This window comes from Myotis brandtii, unplaced genomic scaffold (genome assembly GCF_000412655.1).
Source record: "Myotis brandtii unplaced genomic scaffold, ASM41265v1 scaffold1341, whole genome shotgun sequence".
NCBI lineage: Eukaryota > Metazoa > Chordata > Mammalia > Chiroptera > Vespertilionidae > Myotis > Myotis brandtii.
Window position 1 is genome coordinate 37,752 of NW_005354761.1, and position 27,701 is coordinate 65,452.

At 43.3% G+C, this 27,701-nt stretch overlaps 1 protein-coding gene across 1 annotated transcript in view; it reads right to left on the minus strand.

The window, feature by feature from the left end:
* The window catches only part of OSBP (oxysterol binding protein), a 34,731-nt gene extending 7,036 nt beyond the window's left edge, over positions 1–27,695 (minus strand). Inside the window, exons 1-10 of the mRNA XM_005860442.2 lie at positions 27,583–27,695; positions 22,983–23,191; positions 20,819–21,069; positions 15,000–15,198; positions 14,655–14,757; positions 14,305–14,359; positions 13,975–14,106; positions 9,116–9,361; positions 8,713–8,833; positions 260–363 (exon numbers count right to left, since the gene is read on the minus strand). Of these exons, the coding sequence (XP_005860504.2) occupies positions 260–363; positions 8,713–8,833; positions 9,116–9,361; positions 13,975–14,106; positions 14,305–14,359; positions 14,655–14,757; positions 15,000–15,198; positions 20,819–21,069; positions 22,983–23,178 (1,407 nt within the window). The 5' untranslated portion in view covers positions 23,179–23,191; positions 27,583–27,695. The remainder of the gene's footprint in view (positions 1–259; positions 364–8,712; positions 8,834–9,115; positions 9,362–13,974; positions 14,107–14,304; positions 14,360–14,654; positions 14,758–14,999; positions 15,199–20,818; positions 21,070–22,982; positions 23,192–27,582) is intronic.
* Between the last annotated feature and the right edge of the window lie 6 nt (positions 27,696–27,701).

A 27,701-nucleotide genomic window follows, 5' to 3' on the forward strand; every position in this document is an offset into this window, starting at 1 on the left:
GGGAGTGGGCCTAAGTCGACAGGTGGACATCCCCCAAGAGGTCCTGGACTGTGAATGGGCGCAGGCCGGGCTGAGGGACCACCCCCCCGAGTGCACAAATTTTTGTGCACTGGGCCTCTAGTTTATAATAATAATTTGTTGTATAGAAACTGGGGGAGGTTAGGATGGGGCTACTGCCTAAGAGAAATTCCTCAGGAGAAACTGATAAGCCAGTAACAACAGTCTGGGCTTCAGGAACATGTTGGGCATGCTCGCTCACCTGATCTATCCACAACTTGCCCACGATAATGTTGTGCACCGTTGTGGTAACTTTCTTCCAAGTGTAGTGGTGGCCAGTTTCCTTGAAAATACAGTGGATGGTACCTGGAAGCAGAGAGAGATATACGAATTAAGCCCAATCTTAGAAAAAAATAGCACCATGTTAGCTAGAAAAGCAATGGATTTTTTTCTTTCAATATTTCTTACTTTTAAAAGGAAAACAATAAGTTAAAAAGTAATTTATAATTTTTGCTGTTGTTAATCCTCACCTATTTTTTCCATTGATTTTTAGAGAGAGTGGAAGGGAGGATGAGAGACAGAGAGAAAAGAATTGATGTGAGAGAGACATATCAATTGGTTGCCTCCTGAACTTGTCCCATCCGAGGGCCAGGGATTGAATCTGCAACCGAGATATGTGCCCTTGACCAGAATTAAACCTGCAACTCTTCAGTCTGCAGGCCGACGCTCTAACCACTGAACAAAACAGGCTAGGGCAGAATTAATCATCTTTTTTAAAAAATAATCTTCTTAAATGATGGAAGCACTGACTGAATTTTTTCACTTGATTTTAAAATTTGTGAATAAAACATAACTGATGACAAATACTGACAACTGATACAGCTTAGCGAGGAAGCAAGAGTGCACAGGCGTAGAAATAAAAATGAAAGCAAAACCCCCAATCTTTTCTCCACCTGTGACAGCCATACTACCTGCAAAATTTCTAGGAATAGGTCAAATCTGAACTAACATGTAAAAATAAAATTGCATTGCGGAAAGTAGCATACATTGGTAGGTAGTACTGGGGCCAGGCCCTATTTTTTGGTAACTAGCTGTGTGACTTTCAGCAAATCACTTATCTAAGGGCCTTAACAATAAAAAAGGAGTAGCGGATAGAGCTGTGGCTTTGGAATCAGAACTGGATGAAGTCCTGGCTCCACTACTCATTAGATTTGTGACCCTGTGTTGTGTAATAAAGAATCTGTCTGCTTTTTGTCCATGGTTCCTGGGAAGAAACCTCTACAACCTTGGAATTTCCCAAGTGATAGTAATATTTTGTTATTCATGGGGATCCTGAAAGTTTATGTCAAAGAGTCATCACGGTAGGGCCCTAGATAGCTATGCTAACAAGATGGTTCAGGATGAGGGCAGGCCAGAAAGACTAACCATGACTCAGAGAGTTACCTGATAAAGGCTGGATCTCCCAACCTCCTGGGAATGATATTCCCTTCCCTCCTGGAGGGAAGGGGGCCTGGACATTGAGTTCAATCACCAGGCCTATGATTCAGTCAACCACGCCTATATAAATGAAACCTCTGGACAGTGAAACTTGGAGGCACGTCCTGGTGGGTAAACACATCAACGTGCCAAGAGGGTCATGCTCCCTGATTCCATGGGGAGAGAGCATAGTCTCTATGTTCAGGACCCTCCCAGACGTCACCCTATGTGTGTCTTCATTTGGCTGGTCCTGATCTGTACCCTTTGTAATAAAACTGTAATAATGAGTATAACATTTTCCTGAGTCCTATAAGTCATCCTAGCAAATTATTGAACCTGAAGGATTCGTGGGATCCCCTGAATTTATAGTCAGTTAGTCAGATGTGCAAGTGGCCTAGGGATCTCCATACTTGTGGCTGACATCTGAAGTGAGGGCTGACTTATTGGAGACTGTACCCTAATCTCATGTGGTTGGTATTAACCTGGGTGGTTAGTGTCAGAACTGCATTACAGTACTACACCCTGGGGATGTTTTTTTTTATTGCATATAACAATTTCTCTCACACCCACACATAAATTCTGTTAGCTTCCCTGGCCACTGGGGGCTGTGAGAGGGGAAGTCTTCTTTTCCCTTCCCCAGAGGAACGGCTCCTGAGATGGCCAGACAGAGGGTGGTGTCAGGGCCAGGAGGAGTGTGCCTGTGGCCCTCTTCACTCCTAGTCCAGGGGACCGCCCTCTGTACAGTCAGGAGCTGCCGTGGCTGAGCATATGAGTGTGAGAGTGGGTCTTCCCATGCAAACCTGTATGTCTGTTCCCGGCAGGCCCCAAGCAGCGGACGAGTGCGGTGGTTTAGAGCAGAGACTCTGGAGTTAAAATCCCAGCTCTTGTGTTCCAGTTGCGCTCTAGCTGTGTGGCCTTGGGCAAGTTGCCTAACCTCCTAACTTGAGACCAAGATTTTTTTTTTTAATATTTTTTTTTTATTGATTTCAGAGAGGAAGGAAGAGGGAGAGAGAGATAGAAACATCAATGATAAGAGAATCATTGATTGGCTGCCTCCTGTACGCCCTACTGGGGATAGAGCCTGCAACCCAGGCATGTGCCCTAGGCCGGAATCGAACTTGGGACCCTTCAGTCCGCAGGCCGACGCTCTGTCCACTGAGCCAAACTGGCTAGGGCCCTGGAGATGTTTTTAACTTTCCTAGGCCTCAGTTTCATCCATCTGTAAATTTGGGGTAATCATATCCTGTGCAGTAAATGTCTGTTTATTTACTCAGTAACATGCTTGACACATAATAAGCACTCAGTGGATATAGTCTCCTCCTGTTCCTATGAGTTAATCTCCAATGAATACCAAATCAAAATCAGTTAGTTGTTTGAACAGAGGTGACTGAAAATTCAAAATAATAAAAAAAATTTAAAGATATGTACATATATTTTTATTATTTTGAATCCTATATATATAAAATAACAGTCAATTCCCTCTGTAACCACTAGTGAAAAGGACACATGTGGCTTGGTGTGCCTTTCTTGCACAAAAGATTAAAGTATCCCTGGTAGCTGCAGCAGCAGATGATGATGACAATGACATTGACAATAATACTAGCAACTCTGTGAGAGCACTACTGTGAACCAGACACTGTGCTAGGTTCTCCTCATATCTCATCTCACTTCATCTTCACAACCATCTTAAAAATATATCCAAATCTCTTGCTCAACACCTCTCCCACCACCACTGCAGACTAAAACACCATCCCCTCTTGCCAGAACCTCTGTAACAACTTCTTTTTGGTCTCCCAGCTTCCACTTTTGCCCCCTTAAAGTCTCTAGTCAAAATAATGTGTTTAAAACATGGCATATCAACTTAACACTGCGAAAAAAATCTCTCAATGACTTCCTACTGGATTTAGAACAAAACCCTCTCAACTCATCCATCATGTTCCTCCTCACTCTCTCTGAACTACCTACTGTGGCCCTGTTGCTTCTCAAATAGGCTATGCTTGCCCCCAACTCAGGGCCTTTATCTTTCAGGTTCACTCTGGCTAGAAAGCTCTCCCCCAAATCATCTTTTGGTTGATGTAAACTTTTCAGGGAGGATTTCCTTGACCACCCTATCTAAGGAACCACACACAGACAGACACACACACACACACATTTCTCATTAACCCCTATCTCCACTTTATTTTCTTCGTAGATTTACCACATATAAAGTTATTTATATATTTACTTTTTGTCTACTTAAGAAAAGAATGCAAGCTAAATGAGAGCAAAATGGCTTTTGTTCACCACTGCACCCATAGCACTTAGAATATTTCCTGGCATATAGTGATACTCAGGTAACTGTTGATACTTCAGCTATAAACACTATTTGTTTCCTGTGGCTGCTGCGACCAATTGACACAACTTAATGGCTTAAAACAACACAATTTATGCTCTTACAAGGTGGGAGTGGGCTAGAAGGGATCAATAGGGGAAAAGCAGGGACATATGTAATACTTCCAACAACAAAGATCTAACTTAAAATATAATAATAAAAATATATAAACAAACACAGAACCATTTCAAATGTATGAAGGGGAAGATAGCCACTTCCAGAATGGTGGAGTAAGGACTTCCATGTACCTGCTCAAAAAATCAACAAGAGACCAAGATGGCGGCATAGGTAAACACCGCAGACTGCTGCCGCAAACAACCACTTCAAAAATACAACTACAAGACGGAACGGACATCACCCAGAACCACAGGAAGGCTGGCTGAGGAGAGACTCTTCAACTAGAAGGAAAAATAACAGCACACCGAGGCTCAGAGGAGGCGCAGTGTGGAAAAAACTCAGGTGCGGAGGTGCGCGCGCAAAGCGGGCTGGTGGCTGAGAGCGCGGTTGTCGTTTTCGGTCAGGGGGGAGTCTCAGACTCTGAGCTCCAGATACGGGCGAATCGCTGGGGACTCGGACCCAAACGGGAGAAGCGGGAGTGTCTGGCATCAGTTGGAAGGCAGCTTTCCCTCCGAGGTTTGCAGCGGTTCCGGGGGTTCTGAGAAGCAGAGCCTCTGGGAACAGGACTGAGGGCACCATAACGGCTCCCTCCGCCCGCCCTGTTGAGCCCGCCCCGCCCAAGCCCTGCGCAGAGCCATTTGCCCTAACTTAATAAAAATATATAAACAAACACAGAACCATTTCAAATGTATGAAGGGGAAGATAGCCACTTCCAGAACGGTGGAGTAAGGACTTCCATGTACCTGCTCAAAAAATCAACAAGAGTACTAGCAAACATTATCAGAATCAAATATTTTAGATCTCTGAAAATTAAACAAAGGCTTACAATAATTCAAGCAGCATTTATTCAAGACAAATGGCTGAACCTCAGTAAGAAAAATGAGCTACGTGGCAGGCATTTTAACTGGCTCTCTTCCCACCCTCCTCTCACCAGCTTGACAGTAGCCTTGATTTCAGCCTAGCAAACATTTCTGGGGAGCCTCACACTTCACCAGTAAGTATGAAGCTCCCTAAAAGCCCCATCTTCAAAACACTGTCATTACCTGACCATTGTGGTGGTTCCTGGTAAACTCCCACTCACAGGGCTTATGTTTATTTGACCTGACTCAGCGCCTGGTCACCTTGAACAGCCTTTTCCCTGGGGTGATTATCAAAACCATCAGTGGCAAGTGATGCTTTAACACAATAGCTGCCTGAAATGGTGCTAAGAGTTGGAGTAGTTGAAGAAATATAGGCCAGAAATTACCCAAAATTGACAAACTCCTTAACCTACACAGCCAAGAAGCTCAATGAACTCCATGTAGGATAAACTCAAAGAGCACCACACTGAAGTCTATCATAATAAACTATTAAAAGACAAAGACAACATCTAGTAGGTTTGGCTCAGTGGATAGAGCATCAGCCTGCAGACTGAATGGTCCCAGGTTCGATTCCGGTCAAGGGCACATGCCCAGATTGCAGGCTCAATCCCCAGTGTGGGGCATGCAGGAGGCAGCTTATCAATGATTTTCTCTCATCATTGATGTTTCTACCTCCCTCTCCCTCTCCCTTCCTCTCTTAAATCAATAAAAATATATTTAAAAAAAAAGACAAGGACAAGACAAATCTTGAATCTAAGAAGTGATGTACTACATAGAAGTGCTCCTCAATAAGATTGTCAGAAACCATGGTGGCCAGAAGGCAGTAGGATGTACATTCAAAATGCTAAAGGTAAAAAATTGTCAAACCAAAAATTCTATATCCAGCAAACATATTCTTATTAAACAAAGAACATAAGACATTCCCAGCTAAACAAAACCTGAAAGAATGCCTAGCTAGCAGGTCTGCCCTTCAAGAAATACTAGTCCTTCAGGCTGAAATGAAAGGACACTAGACAGTAACTTAAATCCACATTGAGAAATAAAAGAGATCAGTAAAGAAAACTACAATCAAACTATATAAAAGACGGTACAAATGTATTTTTTGCTTGCAACTTTTTTCTTCTATATGAGTTAAAAGACAACTGCATAAAGGAACAGTTATAAAACTATGTTAATATGTAAAAAAAATACAGTTTGTATGAAAATGAAAGCACAAAGGAGGGGAAAGGTAATGGATCCATATAGGTGGCAAAGTTTTTGTACACTATTGAAATTAAATTGGTATTAACCTGCACTAGATTATTAGAAGTTAACTGTAATACACAGGATACCCACTATGAAAATACCTTTAAAAACACAGTAAAAGGGGACGCTTTCCCCCTCCCCACATGGGAGTCTGTACTTGTTCTTTAATAAATTCCACCTTTACTATACAAAAAAAAAACAACAAAAAAAACAGTAAAAGAAATAACAAGGGAACTAAAATGGTAAATTTAAAAAATATCTACTTAATACAAAAAAGGTACTAATGGAGGAATAGAGGAACAAAAAAGACATAGGATATACAAAAAAATACCAAATAGTGGATGTAATCCCTACCTGATCAGTACTTATAATAAATGTAAATTGATTAAACACTCTAATAAAAAAAAACACTTAGAAATTGGGAGAACAGATAAAAGGGGATATGAAGGGGATTTTTTAAAAGATATTTTTATTGATTTCAGAGAGGAAGGGAGAGGGCGAGACAGAGAGAAACATCATTGATGAGAGAGAATTATTGATAGGTTGCCTTCTACATACCCCTATTGGGGATTGAGCCCCCAATCCAGGCATGTGCCCTGACCAGGAATTAAATTGTGACCCTCTGGTTCATGGGTCGATGCTCAATCACTCAGCCACACCAGCAGGGCTATTCCTATTTTTTAAATGTACACACGACCCTCTTAGAGATCCTCAGGTGGCCTCGCAGGTGAAAAATCATTTTACAATATGACCCTAGTTCTGAAAATTAGGTGTGAACATCCCAGGTATTTACTACTATTAACTTAATACTTCTGAAATTATTAGCTTCAAAGATAATTAAACAATTAGAACCTTTTTAAAGGTCCTCATAAAAGATCAAGACCAAAAGTGCTTGGTCTCCTTTTCATCTAAGAGCCTTTTGCATATTAATCATGAAGTAGCAGAATTAACACTCCAGTTTCTTTTCTCCTTTTGTAATTATAAACATTCCTGGGTTTTTTCCTGGCTAATTTCTAGTTTTCACTATAACTGCCATATTTTCTGTTTCTGAGAGAAAGGGAACTCATTAAAAAAACCGAGTGCTGCACTAGCTGGTTTGGCTCAGTGGGTAGAGACTCCGCCTGCAGACTGAGGGTCTCAGGTTCAATTCCAGTCAAGGGCATGTGCTTGGGTTACCGGATCAATCCCCAGTAGTGGGTGTGCAGGAGGCAGCCAATCAATGATTCTCTCTCATCATTGATGTTTCTATGTCTCTCTCCCTCTCACCTTCCTCTCTGAAATCAATAGAAATATATTAAAAAAAAAAAAAAAGATGATTGCAGTGCACTAATCAAACACTGCAGCCAGGCTTCCTGGAATATGGAACTAGGACACAGAAAGCCGTAGGAACTCAGGCAGGTGCTGTCAGACGACTCTATAGAGCTATTTGGTTTCTCTCTGCCTGCTTTGGGCTTCTTTTTATGTAGATCGACATTTGCTCTTCAGCACACACATGGCCAAACGTGGGCTGCTCTAGTTCAACAGAATATGGAGAATCTCTGCTACATTTCCCTTACAATACGGACTCTCTAACATTGTTTATTAGGATTCCTATTCTCAGGCCTGGTCTTCTTGATCTTAGTGCAAAATTAACTTGTCATCCAATAGGACCTTTCATGTTTTGTGTTTGTTTGTTTTTAAATCTTCACCCAAGGATATTTTTCCATTGATTTTTAGAGAGAGTGGAAGGGAGGGGAAGAGACAGAGAGAAATTTGGATGTGAGAGAAACACATCGATTGGTTGCCTCCTGCACAAGCCCCAACCATGGCTCAGGCCCGGGAGGAGCCTGCAATGGAGGTATGTGCCCTTGACGGGAATCGAACCTGGGACCCTTCAGTCCACAGGCTGGCACTCCACCTACTGAGCCAAACCAGCTAGGGTATGGATCTTTTAAAATAAAATTTCCTGCCTTAGTCGGTTTGGCTCAATGAATAGAGCGTAGGCCCAAGGACTGCAGTGTCCCAGGTTCGATACCAGTCAAGGGTATGTACCGTGGTTGCAGGCTTAATCCCTGGCCCTGGTTGGAGTGTATGAGGAGAGGCAACCAACTGATGTGTCTCTCTCACACTCATGTTTCTCTGTCTTTCCCCCTCCTTTCCACTCTCTGAAAATCAATGGGAAAATATCCTTGGATGAGAATTAACAAAAATAAATAAAGTTTTCTCTTACCTGTAAGTCAACCTTTACATAAATGATATCTAACCCATCCGATAGAGGAAGAGAGGGTAGAAAGGAGAAGGGGGAGGGATAGCTGAGAAACCTCACCTTGTAGTCACAATATTTTTTATTTACAGAGAGAATTCAATTGCTAGTGTAATGATAGAAACACCAGTTAAGAGATAGAATTTTTTTGTATGTTAAAATTTATATTTTAAAATAGTACTTAAAGATGCATTAAATATAGCTAAGAAGACAAAAAATGTATAATTGATAGGTCCTTAAAGCCTCATGCCTCCTCACTCAATCAACAGCTGAGATGTTAAATGACTTGTGTAGAGCTAGCAATAAGGTTCAGGGCCCAAATCAGACTTTCAGTCTCCTGACTCTACTATGCCAGAGGTTCCTTATTCCGGGCGCACTAGTTCTTACAAAGATGGTGGCCTTACCAAGGGGCATAATGGAGAGGTATTTGCCTCGAAACTTGCTGGTGATTTTGATTTCCTGATGCAATGTCCAGCCATTTTTTGACTCAGCATGGTGTGCAGCAGCCGGGGGATGATGACTCACCTTGAAGAAATCAGTGATTCAAATTAAGAAGAAAGAAAGGAAAAGGAGAAGGTATTGCCTAGTAACTGGTGGTGAACACCCAAAATTCATACTTGCCATTTTTACACTTATACCAGCATAGAAGCCTGAAGGAAAAGAAGGCAGTGTGGGATGACAGGGACTGGAATTTCTGCAAACACACCAAGGGAGTGGTGGTGGGGGGAGGGGAGGGGAGAAGCAACCAACAAATCATGCCCTTCTTAAAAAAGAAAAAAACGTGTCACCGCCCCGAGGCATCTTTACCTGCTCACAGATGGATCGGTACCCGTTCTCTTCTAATCGGTCTAGTTCAAAAGTCTCCCCAAGGAGTGGGTTGAATGGCTTGCTGGTACGGGAGACAGTAGTGGAATAGGAAGACACGGTGAAAGCTGCAACATAACAGAGCTGTTCTAGAGAGTTCTCACATTTTGCAGCTCGATCTAACAGCTCATGGTATTCCAGATCTTCAGTAAGGCGCTGAAGCATGGACAAGGGTTCATTAAAGTTTACCTGTCAGGAGAAAACAGATATAAAAACTTTGCCCACACATCTATCGGAGACAGATTAATTTTTCTGCAGGTGGAGAAACATACTGAGTTGTCATGGTGATAAAGCAAATCACTAGGAAGAGGCCTTTGCTCGGTAGAGCAACTCTAAGATCTAACCTGGAAGCAATCCATTCTCCCTAGTCAACTGTTCATGTCAGTGAGTGGTATACACCACCTTTTCATTTACTATAAACTCTTTGGGATGGGAACCATGCCTCCTGTTCATCACTGCATATGCAGTTACCAGTGCCTCACACAGGAGACTATCATCAAATAGGTAATGAATGAATAAAAGAGGAAATGTATTTTAGCACAAGTATACCCAGAGAGGAAATTAGGTATTTAACATTGTTGAGGGAGGAAAGAGTAGTAATTTTTAAGTACAGGCATGTCCTGGCTAGTGAAACGAAAACATTACAAAAGTTACTCCTGGACCAGATGATCTCTAAGTATTGGTTCAGTTCTTCATCAGGCCAGGATTCTGAGTTCTTAGCCCTGAGGCTGGACAGTTGTTTTCTTGGACCTGGAGTGCTCTTAATGGGGCTTAGAGCCAACTTAGGGCACTCAACCACTGAATATCTGTGTATTTCTGCTGGGGAGAAGACAGATGTTCATTCACCTGAGCATTCACTTACTCATTCCACAAGTATTTATGGAGCCTTCATGTGTGTCAGACCCTATGCTACTCACTGGGTGTAGAGAAGGGAACAAAAGAGACACTGTCTCCCCAGTATCCCCCTTAAAAATAGCATTACTGTCTAAATTGACTGGGATTTAAGATGACATTAGTTATTTTTAAAAATGCTATATAAAAACAAACAAACAAAAACACCGTTTCAGCTTCTAGGCTGGCCCATAAAGCTTACTTAATCTGCAATACAGCTGCATAGGCCTGGATATCACTAGCTGGAGTTCTGAGTCCAGGGAACAGAGGAAGGAAAAAAAAATTCCTTTCTAGTGAATAGAGCTGGCCTACAGCAACATTTCTGTTAAACCAAACCAAAACACTCTTCTTTCCGACAGTCCATCTCTTTTTCATCTTTGTCCAGCCTCCTACCTGCCAATCCCTGACCCTGATCAGACTCCCCTCATATTTACTGTCCTCCCGATTATAAAACATCTTGTAATTTAAAAATTACATATGAAGCCCTAGCTGGTTTGGCTCAGTGGATAGAGCGTCAGCCTATGGACTGAAAGGTCCTGGGTTCAATTCCCGTCAAGGGCACATACCCAGGTTTCGGGCTCAATCCCCAGTAGGGGGCATGCAGGATGCAACGCATCAATGATTCTCTCTCATCACTGATATTTCTATCTCTCTCCCTCTCCCTTCCTCTCTGAAATCAATACAAATATATTTTTTAAAAATTACATATGAAGGAAAAAATTTACCTGAAATGCCATCAGCCAAAGATAACCATTACTTGATATTTTCATGTTGTTTCTATGTATTTGTACATGTCTAGGTAGTATACTAGAGCCTGCTTTTTCTCTGAGGAATATACCAAGCATTTCTCTGTGAAAATTTCCCAATGAAGACAGAGCCACGGGACCAACATTAGAACACTGCTCTTATAGGAAGTAGAATCTACCCTCCCTCAACAAATAGCACCACTCTCCAAAGTCACCCTCTTGGCCCTGACAGAAGAGCACTGTGACAAGAAACACGCACACCAAGAGGGGCGACAGACTGACAGAGCTTCCATCTTCCAAGGTGCTGATTAACTATGCCAACAAAATTTCTCACTGGCAAAATTTCAGGTGACACTAAGTAATATCTCCCGACATTCAGAACTGGGGGTGGGTGGTATCTTCCCCAAATGGCTAAAAGACATCTGAGCACTGCCTGAGACTAGAATCATTGCATTCTTAAGCTATCACTGCTTTTCACACATACACAACCCTGGCCCTGAACTGTTCCTGGGACCATAGTTTCTCTAAAAGTACCAAGCTTTTTATATCAGTCATTTTATCCCTTGGAGGCCTAATAGAAAAACAAACGAATCTGTGAATTTTAAGTGGAAGGAAGCAGAGAACTGGTAGCAGAGAATTGGTTATATAGCTGATGGACAGTTGGGCAGCCCAAAAAGACAAGCTGGAGATGAGTAACAGCAGGGACAGAGAAAAGCAGTGGTGTTACTGTGGCCCAGAGCCTGAGGCATCAGGCAGAAGCTAAGGACCCTGTAAGTACCTTGGAGTTTCTCCCTACTCCAAACTCCTCCTGGTGCCTGGCACTGGTGGAGCTTCCGTGCCAGCAGACACGGAAGTCCGAGCAACATCCTAGGGGGACCAGCTTTCCTGTGACACAGCATAGGGCAGGGCAGGGCGAGGACTAGACCTGGAGGCAAACAGGTACAGGACTGCACATTCCTAGTGGCAAAGTCAACAAGGAACTAATGGTAAAGGAGGACGGGGAGGTCACCTGCACTCGGAAGTGGTTTCTAAGCAGGGTCTGCATTTCCAAGGCTGTGGAGACCTGCCTCTCCAGCGCACCTTACCAAGGTGCTTCCTTCAAGGCACCAGACAAGTGGGGCATCTTTTTAGGCCCCCAGTGAACCAGTTATTTTGTTTCACTCAAGGCCTTTTCTGGAGGTCAACATTTTTCTAACAGAAATCATACACACTTACATATAAATTTATTTGTTTTCCAAGACGCAGTTAACTAACCACTTCAATATTTGCTAAACGGTGTATGTGCTAGGTACTGGGGAAGCATCAAGGTTACAAAGACAATTAAGACACAGTCTCTGTCCATGAGGAACACAGTCCATGTCCACTGGTCCACAGCCCCACGAGGGGAGGAGAATGCTTTCTGTATTTCTGTATGCCACGGGCCTGGCTATGGGTAGAACCTGCAGCCACTCTCCACTATCTATTCTTCCCTCCTTCTACAAGTAGTAGAACCCCCAATTTTTAACTAGGTTTTGCCACCAAAAATAGTCTTCATTGCCAGCCTCTTCCCCAGTTATGTGGCCACATAACTAAGTTCTGGCCAAAGAGATTGAAGTGCAAGGGTTTATGCAATTTCCAGGAGCAAGCCCTTCTTTTCTTTCCTTCCTGCTGGCTGGAATGAGACCCTGAAGGCCCACACTGGAGCAGTCATGTAGGACCTAGAAACGGAGGCCATAGGCGGCAGAGCAAGAGGACAGAAAGAGCCTGGTCTGGACACTGCAGAGCACAGTACCAGCCCTGAGCCACCTACTTCCTGACTTTCACATGACAATGAGTTAAGCTAATATTTGTTTAAGGCAGGGGTTGGCCAGGCTCTTTCTGAAAAAGGTAAAATAATAAATATTTAAGCTTTGAGGGCCACATGGTCTCTGTCACAATCATTCAATTCTGCTCTTGAAGGACAAAAGCAGCCACAAGAAGCAATCGAATGAGTGTCACTGTGTTCCTATAAAACTTTATAGACACTAACATCTAAATTTCATATAATCATCACGTTATGAAAAATTATCCTTCTTCTGATTTTTAAAATACTTTAAAAAATAAATAAATAAATAAATATTTAAGCTTTGAGGGCCATATGGTCTCTGTCACAATCATTCAATTCTGCTCTTGAAGGACAAAAGCAGCCACAAGAAGCAATCGAATGAGTGTCACTGTGTTCCTATAAAACTTTATAGACACTAACATCTAAATTTCATATAATCATCACGTTATGAAAAATTATCCTTCTTCTGATTTTTTCAATCATTTAAAAACATAAAAACTGAAATTTATATAATCTTATTAACCAAAACAAGCAAGTGATATACACTGCCCAGACATAAACGATAGAACCTGAAGCACAGGAGAGGTAACATCTCACCCTGACCAGATGCACGGATGAAACTGTGCTGAATCCTGAGGGAAAGGGTATTTATTTTTAAAAAAGTGGCAAGGGTGGGTGGGAAGCTGCTGAAATTTCGAGCAGAAAGAGCAGTGTGTGCAAATGCCCCGCGGGAAAAGACAAGATGCCTCCGAGTACCTGAAGGGAATTCCCAGTGACCAGAACACCTGACGTGTGAGCACAGCTTGTCCTCAGGGAGGAAGGAGCAAGCCCACCAAGGAATCTGGTCTACTCTCAAAGCCATAGAGGTCTAGTGAAGGACTTTCAGCTAAGGAGTGACATGACCACATAGTCAACAAAAAGATCACTTTGACAACAGTGTGGACAGACTGGAAGAGGGCGTAATTGGAGGCAGGGAAGTCAGCCCAAACACCATGGCAATGGTCCTCACCTGCTTGGTTGAACTGCTTTTGTTTCTATGCTCCCCAAGCATTTGTATGCACAGTACTTCAAACAACACTATCACAGGAAATATCTTCATGTTTGTCTCCTTTAAACCACATACTTTTTGAAAATAGAGACTATTATCTTTGCATGGCTAACATAGGAATCTGCTCTTAAATAAACTACTGACACAATGCATCTGATTCTAGGTGATCTGGAACACACCAGATCCACAGCTCGCACTGGAGCAGATCACTGTAAGGGACAAAGGGTAACAAAGACCATGCACAGATTGCCACAGTCGTGGGAGGGACCTCACAGCAGCTCCCTTCCACTGAAGCCTGGTGTGAGAACCTCACCGGCATGGGGATCTTAGAGAGTTCTTTTCCGATGCAGTTCTTCATGATGCTCCACAGATTGAGGCTATAGTTGGGTTTGTATGGTATTTTAGTTCTCTTTTCCTTCTTGGTCTCTTCCTGTTGATGCTTGTTCTAAGAACAAAACAAAGCCATTCAATCTCCCACAAAGAACAGAAACCCAGTATTATAACCTTCCCTTCCCCCATGCTAAAAAGTATTTCTAAAAAAACAACAATCAGTACTTTCTGTTTCTCTTGGTGCGTTACAAGCAAATCCTTGAGAATCACACCTCAAGTCCCTCACTTCAGATAACTCCCAAATAAGAGTTACCTGTTCATCAAGGCTGATGTCACTGCTGGCTCCACTGATGTTGCTGCCAGTACGTCTACACGGATGGGAAATGTATGAGAATTAGAACAAAGACCAGAACTAGAGTTTGGTCCTCGCCATTCTTTACAAAGCAGAATGCTAAGCATGCTGCACAAACTTAATGGGTGATCGAATGACACGTAGAATAAAATATGTCTGAACTTAAACATCTCTGGTCAGGTAAAAAAGCTAACAGTTTCCACTTACTCAAGGAAAAGGTCCTAGATCTCAGTATGATACTCCCCTTGAAGCATTTCTAACCTGTGGACGGTCAGATACGTTCATTCTTATCAGGATCAAAGATAACTTACTTGTGGCCCAAATTTTCAGGCATGGTGATGATCTCAGGAGCATCAAAAAATTCATTCTCATCATCCTCATCGCTCATGTCTCCTTTGCCGGAGCAGCACTGATCTGCAAGGAGAAAAGCCGTGTTTATTTACTTTGGTCAAAACATGGCTCAGCAGGATTTTTAAATACGAGTCACAAACAAAGCAACAAGTGGTAGAAAGCAGTGGAAAAGACAGAAGAAATCCGTGGCACCAATTGCATTTCACATGAGTCACTGATTCAGGAGAATTTGGAGTTCTTCTACCAACTGCAGAAAACGCCCTGGCTCCACTCAGAACAGGCTACCCAGAAGCCCAGCTTCTTACCTTTGCCTGGACCTGCACTGCCAGAAGGGTGTGCCGGCAGCACCTTGGCTCCTCGGAAAGCCCTCTCCAGGTGGTTATGCTGCTTTGCCAACTGCTCCAAGGTCTCCTCCAGCCGGATCCTCTGGTCTCGCTCATACTGCAGTGACTTCTGCCATTTTTTACTATGGGTCTGGGCTAACTTAAGAAAATCTCTGCAAGCCTATAGGGGAAAAGAGTTAATAAGTGCCACTCAACTAATCAGAGACACCCCTCAGGCCCTGTGAACCCATTCTGGGAACTTTACAGGCAGATTACAAAGGCAGACTTTCCCTGTTAATCCCCAGTAGCAGGGACAGCCAGCTCCAAGAGGCAATGAAGGTCGACTCCAGAAAACAAAATGAGCATGGTTGTCACGGTTCTTTCATATTTTCCTGGTCATGAGGACTAACCAAATGCCAAGGGAGCAATAAACCTAGACAAAGTATTTGTGGCAACATCACAGAGGGCAGCTATGTGAACTACACCGAAAAAAAAAAAATCTATCGACTGAAAGAAAGAGGAGGAAAAGCATAGGACTGTTTTCAATAAATTCTCCACTAAACCCAAGTCACCTAAAGCTGAAGAATTCAGGCACTGAGAGTAGAGAATCTGCACTGAATTGACCAAATATGGGGACACTGACTTTGTTTTTATTTTGGTCACTAAGAGAAACAACTGACCATAAAAATTAGAAGCCTACCTGAGGAATCAAAGGAAGGCTCTAGAGACAAAACACAAATCTGATCAGATCATTGGCTCCCTGCTGGTACTGGGACCAAATCAAAATCACTGGTTATGAATATAAAGGACCCTTCACAGGTTACCACCTGCTTTTTATCCTCCTCGCCAGGCTCCTGGTGATTCCCATTTCCTGGAGCGACATATTTCTGTCAGGCCTGCCTACGTATCATAGCATATGCTATTCGCTGTGCTTAGAATGCCCTCTCCTCCCCCTTTTCTCTACTTGGCCAAGACCTCTTCATTGTTTCAGATCTATGGCAAATGTTTTTCTTCTGTGACACTCCCCCACCCCCCAGTCGCTTAAGCACCCAGTCTCTTCTGTACATTTCCACAGCACTTGGCACACACCTCTATTCTATACCAGCCACAGCAGCCGCATGACTGATGTGCAGTATATCCAGATGGATCATACACAACTTGAAGACACAATTTATGGTTAATTCATATACTTATCTTCAGCTCCTTAGTAGCTTTGTACATAGTAGGAGCCTGATAAAGTTTGCTTAATAAATAAATAAAGCAATGTATATTTAAAATTAAATGCCCTGTTCTAGAGAAACTATAAGATAAGTAAAATTTCTCCACCCATGGTTTCGATTATTGCCTCTAGGCTAAATGACTGTGAAATCAGTAATTCCAGCTCTGTGCTCATGGAGCTTTCAGACCAGAATATCCAGTTGCCTATTCAGTGGCTCAAAGTAATCTCAAAATCTGTGGGTCCCAAAGTGAACTCACCATGTTCCCTTTCTGACTCTGCTTCTCCCTTGGTGTGCCCCATGGCACAATAGTTCCAGGGCCCTTCCACGTACCCAAGGCAAAAAACCAAGACGCATCCTTGATTCTGAGTTTTTAGTCCCTCCCACATCCAATTATCTAGTCCTATCAATTCTTCTTTAATGTTTCTGGAATTGCATACTTCTTTCCATCCTCCATACTCAGAGGCAGTACATACACTGGAGTTGGGTTGTTGGGGCTCTAATCACAGCTCCATCTCACTATCTAGCTATGGAACTCTAGGCAAGCAATTTAACCTCTCTGTGCTTCACCTTCCTTATCTGTAAACAGAAAGTAACAACAGTAACTACCTTAACCATGTGTACGCCATAAGCATCTATAGACACAAGCAGCAGACCTTTTTTAATTGAATTCAAAATATTGTGGTAGTTAACTGGTTAAAGAGTTGTAGCTTTATATATAAAGCATTTAGAACCAATATGGCTCACAGTAAGCATTCAACAAGGTGCCAGCGATTATACTAAGTCTGCACCAAAATCGATCTTAACCTCTTTTAATGCACTACTACCAAACCCAGTTAGTATGATCTGCACCTCATCTTCTCCACACTCAATTCCTTTCCAGTCTCATCTCTAACTGCTACTTGCTCCACTAATAATCAATTACCAACAGTTCCCAGACTTTGGAGAGAAGGAGGAATCTGCTTAGGCCACACCTCTACCTGGATCAACTCTTCTCTCACTTCCTTTAAATAATATTGATCACAACTAATATTTAGTGAGACAATATTACATCAAACATTTGCTGAACACTTTATATCAATCTACATATATAAAACCCTAATATGCGAATAGACTGAACTGCGGAACAACCCAACAACCGGTCACTATGATGTGCGCTGACACCAAGGAGCACACGCAGAACATGAAGGGCATCGGCCACGGCGGGATGGTGGAGCAGGTGAGTGGGGGCACCAGATCAAGGCGGGGCGCTGGTCGCTGTCATTGGGGCAAGCCTCTGGTGATTACTGAAAATTCTTTTCTCTCACATGCTGCGGTCTCGCTGGGCACCTGCACCTGCACCTGCTGCCGGCACCAGAGTCACTGCTCGACCCGCTGCCGGTGCCCAGCGCCAGCCCCAATTACTCGGTGCTGTCAGCGGGTGCAAGCGGTGGCTGCTGGTCCCGATCACCCCTCAGGGCTTCTCCACCTCCCCTGCTCCTGAGGAGCAATCGGGGCTGGCAGCCGCTTCTCACACCCACTGCCAGCGATGGCCCCGCTTGCACCTGCTGCCAGTGCCAGAGCCGCTGCTCGCACCCGCAGCCAGCCCTGATTGCCCCTGAGAGCTTCTCCACTTCCCTCTGCTCCTGAGGGGCAATCGGGGCAGCAGCTGCTGCTCGCACCTGCTGACAGCATCGCCCCGCTTTCACCTGCTGACGACACATGGTGAGCGGGGCCAGCGCTGTCAGCACATGGGAGCGGTGGTGGGAGGGACCAGGCAGGGGTGCGGAGACCACCTCTGTGCCCACCGCAGCCTCGCGACCCACAATTCCTTTCAAGGTGCACAAATTCATGCACTGGGCCCCTAATTATCTAATAAAAGCCTTTCAACAACTTTGTGAGAAGCTTACTAGTATAGCCATCATTTACCAAAAAGGAATTGAGGTTACAGAGGAAGTAGGTTGCCCCAGGCTATATAGTTAACCAAGGCAGCTGAACTTAATTGCCTTTTTCTTTTTTAAAAAATATATTTTTATTGACTTTAGAGAGGAAGGGAGAGGGAGAGAGAGAGAGAAATATCAATGATGAGAGAGAATCACTGATCCAATGCCTCCTGCATGCCCTCTATTGGAGAACAAGCCCACAACCCAGACATGTGCCCTAACCAAGAATCAAATCATGACCTCCTGGTTCATAGGTCATCACTCAACCATTGAGCCACGCTGGCCGGGCTAACTGCCTTTTTTCATAGGCAGGTTCTCTTTGGTCTTTCAGAATTCAGCTGAATTCTAATTCTATGCGCTATATCAGCAGCCGGTGCTCATTTCTGTCATGACTTGTCACAGTCCTACTGATCTGGTAACTTCTTTCCCCTCATCAGAGAGTAAAGTTCCTGAGGGCAGGGACCACACCCACATCTGTGTGTTTTTTTTTGTTTTGTTTTTTAATATATTTTATTGATTTTTTACAGAAAGGAAGGGAGAGGGATAGAGAGTTAGAAACATCGATGAGAGAGAAACATCGATCAGCTGCCTCCTGCACGCCTCCTACTGGGGATGTGCCTGCAACCAAGGTACATGCCCTTGACCGGAATCGAACCTGGGACCCTTCAGTCTGCAGGCCAACGCTCCATCCACTGAGCCAAACCGGCCAGGGCCTGTGTGTGTTTTTTTAATTTATTTTTTTATTGTCTAAAGTCTTACTTAGGCCCACATCTGTCTTATATTCCTTAGCATAGTGCCTAGGAGACAGAAGGTAGGAAATAGATGTCCACTTAATTAGCAAATGGATATACTAACAGTGTCAAACTTAATCCCCTGCTTAGATTCACTTTGGTAGTAAAAAAAAAGCTACAGCCTACGAAACTGAGTAAAATGTATTCTTCCTTTGGGATAAAAGCCCCTTCAGGGATGTGATGTGCTAATACTGTAATTTCCAACATGCATATTACACTATCGGCCTTGCCACTATCACCTAAAAGGTATAAAGGAAAGACAGTGATAAAAAACACACATTTTAAGCAATAACCAGCTATGAAAGGGATACAGGCAGTGCACTAGGAGAGAACAGAATAAGACCCAACTTCCCTCTGACTCCCAAGCAATCATTGCCTTTAACACAACTTAGGGAAGAACTGCCCCGAGGAACAAAGATGAGCAGTTTCAAGAGTAAAGTCTAAACTAAACTTTCAGCTTTATGAGAAATTTTTTAATCAAGAGGTGTTTTATTTAGCAAATTTTTCACATCTAGAGTAGAAAAAAATTGTCATGGAGTAGGGTGTTCACCTGACAAGGATAAGAGGTGACATTCACTACCAGGAGACTTGGGTCTGAGTTGTTCTATTACTTATTCACTATTAATTGGACTGTATGACTTATGAGGACCAGCAGAGCAGGTGTCATTAAGAAGTGCCACAGTCTGGAGAATGAGCACACGACTACACCTGAGAAACACAGCATCAGTGCTGATGAGCAGAGTCCTGGAGACAGCTGCCCTTCCTGCAGTGGACAAAACAACTGTCCTTTCTACCTTCTGTGAGTCAGAGCTCTGAAGATGAGAAAAATTAAACTTCCCCTTTGTCACAGGGAAGACCTTTGATCTCTAGGAGCCACGCAAGAGCCACACTAGTTCTAAAAAGTCTTATTACCACTCCCCCAACAAGGGAAAATCTGGCCCTAGTGAAGTAATTTCATCCTATTTAATAAGGTAAGAAAAACAACAACCCCGCATAAGCCTTTTCTCACAGAGTCCCCTTCTCACTTACATTATGAAATGTCTTCTAGGGTTTGTTCTCAAGTTGAAACTGCTAAAACAACCTGCCAGGTGAGAATCGGTTACCAGTAGAGGAAAAACAGCACTGCTTAAACCAAGTATTCATTTCATACCGATCGCCCAGGATCTGAAATATATCACTAATGCCCATGGGGCTTTGGCTTCATCTAAAGCCTTGCAGCCAAGCAGCAGAAGTACCCCAAACCAGCAACAGCCACTAAGACAGAAGTCACGAGGAGGCAGAGAGGTGGCCCCTTCTTTTTAAACAAAAGTGCCCAAAGGTGAGTGTTATTGTCTTACCACCCAAAATTACCCTTGAAATCAAGGAGTAAAGATGGAATAACTACTATTATAAAGCTCTCACTTGATCCAACCCCCATTTACCACACCGTGGGTGAGAATGCATTAGCAACATAGGGATCAGACTCCAACTTAAAGCTCAAAGAACTTGACAGTGGAGGGGCCCATGAGATCTTTTAGTTCCAACAGATAGATCTAGCTCAAAATAAATAAAACCGCAATTCAGAGAGTTACAGGATGCAATTAACATCACCATCAGATGTTCTGCTGGTGCCAGAAACAGGGCTGGAACTATGGACTCCTAACTAACCCCAGCAGCATCCTCCTGACCATTTGAGCAGAGCAGGAAAGTCATTCCATCTGTTCACCCCATTCTATTTCATGCAACAAACAATGTAACTTAAATCCCTCGAGCAGCAAAGCAGGACCTAATGTCCTGTACTTTATCAATTACAATTTCCTGGCATTTTGGAAGAATTACATTTTGAAAGAGGGAAAGGACAAAAAAGCTACACAGACACCATCTGCACTTACGTTGATCATGGCATTGGATGTGATCCTGAAGAGTGTGGCCCGTTCGTTGACCTGCTTGATCTTCTCGTTGCTCTCAGCAGGCAGCCTCAGGGACTCCAGCTCACTGAGGGAGCGCTGCAGCGCGGTGCCGTGCTTGGCTATCAGGTCATTGCATGTGCTCAGGTCCTCCACTTTGCTGGACAAGGTCCGAAGGGTATTCTGCAGCTCTGTCTTGTCAGTTTGTGAGACAGACTCTTCATCTCCTGACTCATCTGCAGAAGCAAAAGGTAACTTACATGATTCCAGGCCCAGAAGTGAGAGCCTGAACCCTGCCAACTCTGCCCACAACCAAACTGACACTCCTCCCATTGTGCGTTCTGACCACCCGACAGCTTGCCATTACCAGACTTCTCCACAGTGTGGTCCACAGCCCACCTGCATCACAAACACCTGGAGTTCTTCTTATAGGTGTACTCACTGGCCGCCCCCCAGGGACTTTGATTTGGCTAGTGTGAGGTAAGGTCCAGAAACTTGCATTCCGAATAAGCCCCCCAGGTAATTCTGATGCACACTGAAGTTTCAGAACCTGGAGACCAGGATGGAAAAGCTAACTGGCTCCTGGGGTTAGGTATGAATTACTGAGCCTTTACACTTTAGCATGAGGGTTCCAATCCAGCCCCAGTTGATTATTACTGCAAATCCACTATCACTTGTTAGGTGTTCAGTAGGCCCTGTATGACATGGGTTGAGAATCACAGTCTAGCTCAGGGGTGGGCAAACTTTTTGACTCGAGGGCCACAATGGGTTCTTAAACTGGACCGGAGAGCCGGAACAAAAGCATGGATGGAGTGTTTGTGTGAACTAATATAAATTCAAAGTAAACATCATTACATAAAAGGGTACGGTCTTTTTTTTTTTTTAGTTTTATTCATTTCAAACGGGCCGGATCCGGCCCTCGGGCCGTAGTTTGCCCATGGCTGGTCTAGCTCCTTCCTTATAAACAAAAGATTAATTTATTTGTCTTTTCTGAAGATGAGAAGAAAATAAAAAAATTATCTTTTCTGACATTATAGCCACATTGCACTGAAATCAATGCGAGGTCTTCTGTTAAATGACTCTCCAATAATAAGTCAAGCAGACAGCTATGTTGTACCTCTCGCTACCAGATCTGTACTTAATACTTTTGTAACTGCAAAGTGTTTCTCCAGCAGTGGCACCTCTTTTGGGCAGGGAGCCAAACATCAGCACTAAATTCAAAACAAAAGAAGTAAGGAAAGACCTAACGCAACTGCTAGGCAGAGAGGCAGGGCCAAAATGAAAACATAGCCTGTTACCAGAATGTTTACAAAGCAGTGAACTTTCCTTTCACTGCCTAGTAGATAATAAATATGGTATGGGGAATGACAGGGGATAAGAAAAACAACAGATGAACACAAGTCAGCAGATGACCATCTTGGTCAGCTCCAAGTGAACAAGCTCAGTATGCTTAAACTATCAACATCTATGGGGGAAATCCTACCATTTTCCTTGAAGAAAAATACAAAGATTATCAGATTGCTCTTTTTCAGTGAAACTAAGGTAGCAAAATGAAGATGTTTCATAGAAAATGTCACATAAAATGTTTTTGGCAGTCTGCGAAGATTGTTTCAACTCCACTAACAAATAGTTAAGGAAAAGTCAAGAGAAAATTAAAAAGTAAGATAAATACAAATTCTGAGTTGTAATAATCCTAAGACTGATCTAGCAATAAAATAATCATTTCTCATAATTGTAAGATAGTCAATTGGCATTAAAAGCCAAAGGATAACTGTTTATGCCTGTATGTCATAAACCTCAACCTCAGCAATCCTGGCATTTGGGCCAGATAGCTAACTCTTTGTTGTGGGTGGCTGTCCTCTGCATTGCAACAGCTTTAGTGGCCTCCCTGGCCTCTACTCACTACAAGCTAAGAGCACCAGCACCTTTCATCTGGGACAAGAAAATGTCTCCAGACATTGCTGAGTGTCCCCTGTAAGGCAGAACTGGCCTCACTTGAAAACCATCTCTCCAGGAGAAACACTGCATGATGTACCCGAGACATCTAGGTGATAGTTGATAATTAAATGACAATGAAGGATAAAATAAGATTTGTGCGTAAGAGGGGCAAATGAAAAGTTTCCCTGACACAGTGTTCTTTGCTCCCTACCTGATTCTTGCAGCACCTTCACAGCCTTGGCCTTGGCCAGTTCCAGGGCCGTCACCCAGCGCTGCCGCTCCACTTCTGAGCTGGCCTTCAGATGGTAGGTCTGAGTACCCCCATTGGAGATGATGAAGTTGCAGGAGTCCTCCACAGTGATGCTGGCTGTGGCCAGGTTGATGGTACCACGGCAGGTGTGTCTCATTTCTGCCTTTGACCTGCAATAACGAGGCAAAGACATGCTAAATAGAAAGCTGTGGGTGGTTTGTCCTTGATCAATTCCATTTCTTTTCATAACTTTTGAAAATACAGTAGTCTTAAGGAGCAAATTCTAGTATTTCCCTGAAATTCAAGAAACAGTCAGTAGGGATTTCCTTTCAGAGCCCAAGTATTGTTTCTGAGTCAGATTGTATTGCTCTGCTGTTCTTCTCACCCTTAGCTGTTTAAAAAGAGGCTTCATTGAAGTATAAGGATAAACTATAAATTCAGCAATTTTAACTGTATGATTCAGTGAGTTTTGACAATGTACATAACTGTGTAAGCACCTCCACAATCAAAATACAGAATATTTCCATCTCCCCAAGAAGTTCCCTCATGCCCTTTTGCAAGTAGGAATTACTTTTTATTTAGAAAGTTGTAATTATAAAATAGTGCTTTATAAATTCATGCATTTTACATGTACTGAACAATCTTCCCCAAACTGTAACTCAGCCTAAATGAGACCTGTCACACTGCTTAGAATTGTACTGCAGAAGTATAAGGCACACTTACATGATTAGAGAATTAAATATTGACTACAGTTCAAATGATATGAAATAGGAATAAATAGTTTTCTGTGGGAGAAAAGACAAAATAATCATAAAAGAATCATCAGGTGTCTAATCTTTCTCTGCCAGGTTCTTCCCTAAGGTCCACTGACCTCTACTGGTGGCAACTCCTAAGCCATCCTATTAATAGCTAGGAAAGATTCAGCAAATCTGTTCTCAGAGGGCTGGGTGTAAAATTTTTCCCCATCGCTACTGGCAGTTCTATTCATAGACTAACTTTTGAACTTTACAGGACCGCTTGGTGACAACAAGCTACAAGAGACTTCACATGAGCTATCAAGCTGCTAGCACAACTGGGTGTACAGCGTGAACTGTGCTAATTTCCCCATCACCCGCTGGCTATGCCCAGGGACCTGCCTGTTGAGACCGCAGTTTTCCCTGACCAACTTGGAGCATAAAGAGGTCAAAGTCCTTTGCCAACTGCCACAGTGCAAAGCAGAGCCATTTCCCTTTCACTGGAGCCAAGTGGCCAAATACACCTGGCACATCCAGAATCTCTGCAAGCCAAAAATGACACACGCCCGTCCCCAGAAAGTGACTAGGTGTGTTTGAGAGAGTTGGTTTCCTGTGCTTAGGAAGATAGATTCCCTATTGTTTAGTTTGTCACATGAAACTGGTTTTTCATCCTCAAATGCACAAATGAGCTGTATGGGATGGCCAGGGGGTCTCAACGGACTGGGCCACTTTCCATTCTCTGCACCTGCCACACTGTAACGTGAATCCCTGTTTTTTCTATTCTTCCCTCCCCTACCCCTCCCCCAAGCTTCAGTTACATTATGAATAATGCAGGCCGAATTACAGACCCACAGCTGACTGTCCGCTCACCCTTGCTTTCTACTCCTAAGGTGCTTCTTGGACCTTCTACCTCATTCCTCACAATGTGTTGGTACTTTTCACAAATCACTTCCTAGAAATCTCTGCCTGTTCATCTTCATGAACTAAAAAGTTTCTCAAATTATATAAAGTCTGTAGCAGTTTCAAAAATACAAAGAAATCCTGGCAATAAGGTAGCCTTGACCTCAGGGCTCTTGGGTTTGGGCAAATACACCAATGGCTATACATGATTATCGAAGCTGAAAAAAGAAATTACTTCCAGGGTACAAGGTAAGTTCTTCAGGCACTACAATATTAGGTGGTATTTTCTAGCTAGAAATTTATTCCCTGAAAAGGCCAGTTGAAACAGTAACTCCATCTCTAGAAGCTAGCCAGGAAAACTAATACCATGGGCCTGTCATGATGTGCCTGGGAGAGCTGGGATTCTACATTCGGTTTTAAATAACTGGCCATCTGTGTAACTAAGTATGTAAGGAAGAACAGGATACATAAAAAGAGGCAAGTGGTGCTGCCAAAGCCTCTTAGGACAGTTCATCAGAGGACAGGTCTAGGAAGAACAGGATCTCAGTTAAAACGAAAACAGTATTTTTTAAAAGGCATGTATAGGAAATGACAGGTTTTGGAGGCATGAAAAGCAAGAGGAATGACAACTTAGCCAAACAACTCTAGGAAGATGGGAACCGGAAGAACTCTATTAGGTAGAATAGACTACCAACATAGTTGGCCGGATGTATTTCAATGTGATTTTGAGGGTAATGCATAGACTTGATAACTCTGGATCCTGTTGCTTGGTTGATTTGTGGGTGGTACTATCTTAGCTGGCAAGGACAGGCCCATGGCATAGTTCCCAACATGTGGTTTGGTATGTTTTGGAAGGAGTTTTATCTGTGGTCAGACAGGTACCACTAGCTCTTGTAAGAGAGAAGTCAAAAGTGGTTACAAGTACTTGAAGAGAACACATTAAGTTATTAATGTCCAATCAAAATCAATATTGATTAGGACTGGTACTGATCAAAGAATCAACTGGCTGGGAAAGTGGATCTGGTAAGAACTTGGATGAGGAAAAATGATCATACACTAAGACCCTCGGCTGGTACACACTTTTGAAAATGGGGAATCAGTGTTAACAGTGACTTACAAGTCAAATTAGGATATGGACCAACTGAACATTAGAATGATGGTCAGTTAATTTTTTAAAATATGTTTTTATCCATTTTAGAGAGAAAGGAAGGGAGAGAGAGCGAGACATTGATTGGCTGCCTCCTGCAAAGTCGCACCCCAACCAGAGATGGAACCCACAACCTGGGTATGTGCCCTGACCGGAAATCGAACCAGTGACCCCTCGGTGCATGGGACGACACTCAACCAACTGAGCCACACTGGCCAGGGCTGATGGTCAGCTTAATAGATAAACATGAAGTTGAGTAGGGGAAAAGCTTTGGAGCAAACACAATTTCTTATTTTTTATCTAACCTTAAAGTCCTAGATAAGTAATTAGAAGAGGTTAAAATTAAAATTAATTCTGAATATAATAATGCAAATAATATACAAAACCGGTTACAATTAATGTTGCTTAAGCAGCGAGGAGGCACTAAGGCATTTTCCACTGTTCCTAACTCCAATTAAACCTCCAACTCGCACATTTGATTTCCCCTAAAAATTTTCTAAGGGCCAATAAAATAGAGTTAATGGAAGAGATTCTTTATCCTAACTCTCCTGGTGGCAGAGTGACTACTGGCAGAGGAAAAGAAATAGAGTGAGCTGCTCTTAACAGCAGCGTTCTGTGACCCAAATAAGATGGTCTTCATAAAAATATTTAATTAGAAACGCCATTACACTAAGCAAAGTCTCCCTTTATACATTTTGAATATAATAAACATAGTAACCATGAGCTATAAACTTAGTTGCTATTGATACTTAATTATCTCTGTATCTGATTCATGTAATACTAACCTGGGTTTTAGGTTATGTTGGTGTGAACAGAACTAGTTTCAAATCCTGACTCCTCAAGACTTTGGGAAAGTTGCCCAAGCTAAGTCTCAGTTTCCTCATCAGGAATATGGGAATATCTCCTAATTCCCAGGTTGTTGTACCTAAAACACCTATCCAAACTGTCTAGCCCTCAGAAAATGTTTACGCCCTGTCCCCAAATCCGCTATCTTAACCCCTCTATCTATAGTAACATGAGTAGCCAAAAACATGTTATGTTATGGCAAGTCTGTGACCATAAATATATGACATACATTGTTGAACAGAAATAACCATACCAAAGACATTCTTTTTTTAATAAACAAACCAAACTAGCCAGAGACCCCAGAAATATTACTGGATGGAAAACTTAATCATTCTCACGGGAGGAGGTGGGGCAAGCAAAATAAAAGCAGTACTGGAGTGCACATCTTCATTCTGAGCTGTCTGTCTAGGAGAAAACATACCCAAGTCTTGGAGAGATAAGGAAGACAGGGGATAGATGGAGGCCACCCTGTCCTTGTGCCTGAATGTGGAGAGAGCAACGGCGGGCACATCAAGGGCTGCTAATAACCTTGAAATTTGGAGACTGGGCACAGACAGCTAAAGCTAAACCTTGGGACTTTTACGCTAAGTTCCTTGGGAGCAGTGCCTGGGCTTTGCTCTCCTATATGTGTCCCCTGGCACCTACAACAGCGTCCTCGTGCAGAATTAATCATTGCACCCACGTGCTGGTGGAAACATAATGGAAAGGCCAGGGGCCGAGGGGGAAGGTGTTGCACCGAGGCTGGGCAACCCAGGTAGAGGGGTACGTCGTGGGGCATGCTCTCTCCGTGATGGTGGGCTCGGGCCGCGGGCTGTCAATGCGCGCAGGTGACGAAAGGGGGCCCGGGGCGACCTTGGCTGCGGGGCCGGCTGAAGAGGGCGACGGCGAGGGAAGGTGGGCTGCAGTAGGGGGACAGCGCCCCGGAAGCAGTTACCTGTAGTAGCTTAGTAGCCCGTTGCTCAGCACGAACCAACGCCGCTGGTAGCCTTTGATATAATTGGTCCATTTGAAGAGCCAGCCTTCTCGAGCCGAGCCCGAACCCCCAGCGACCGA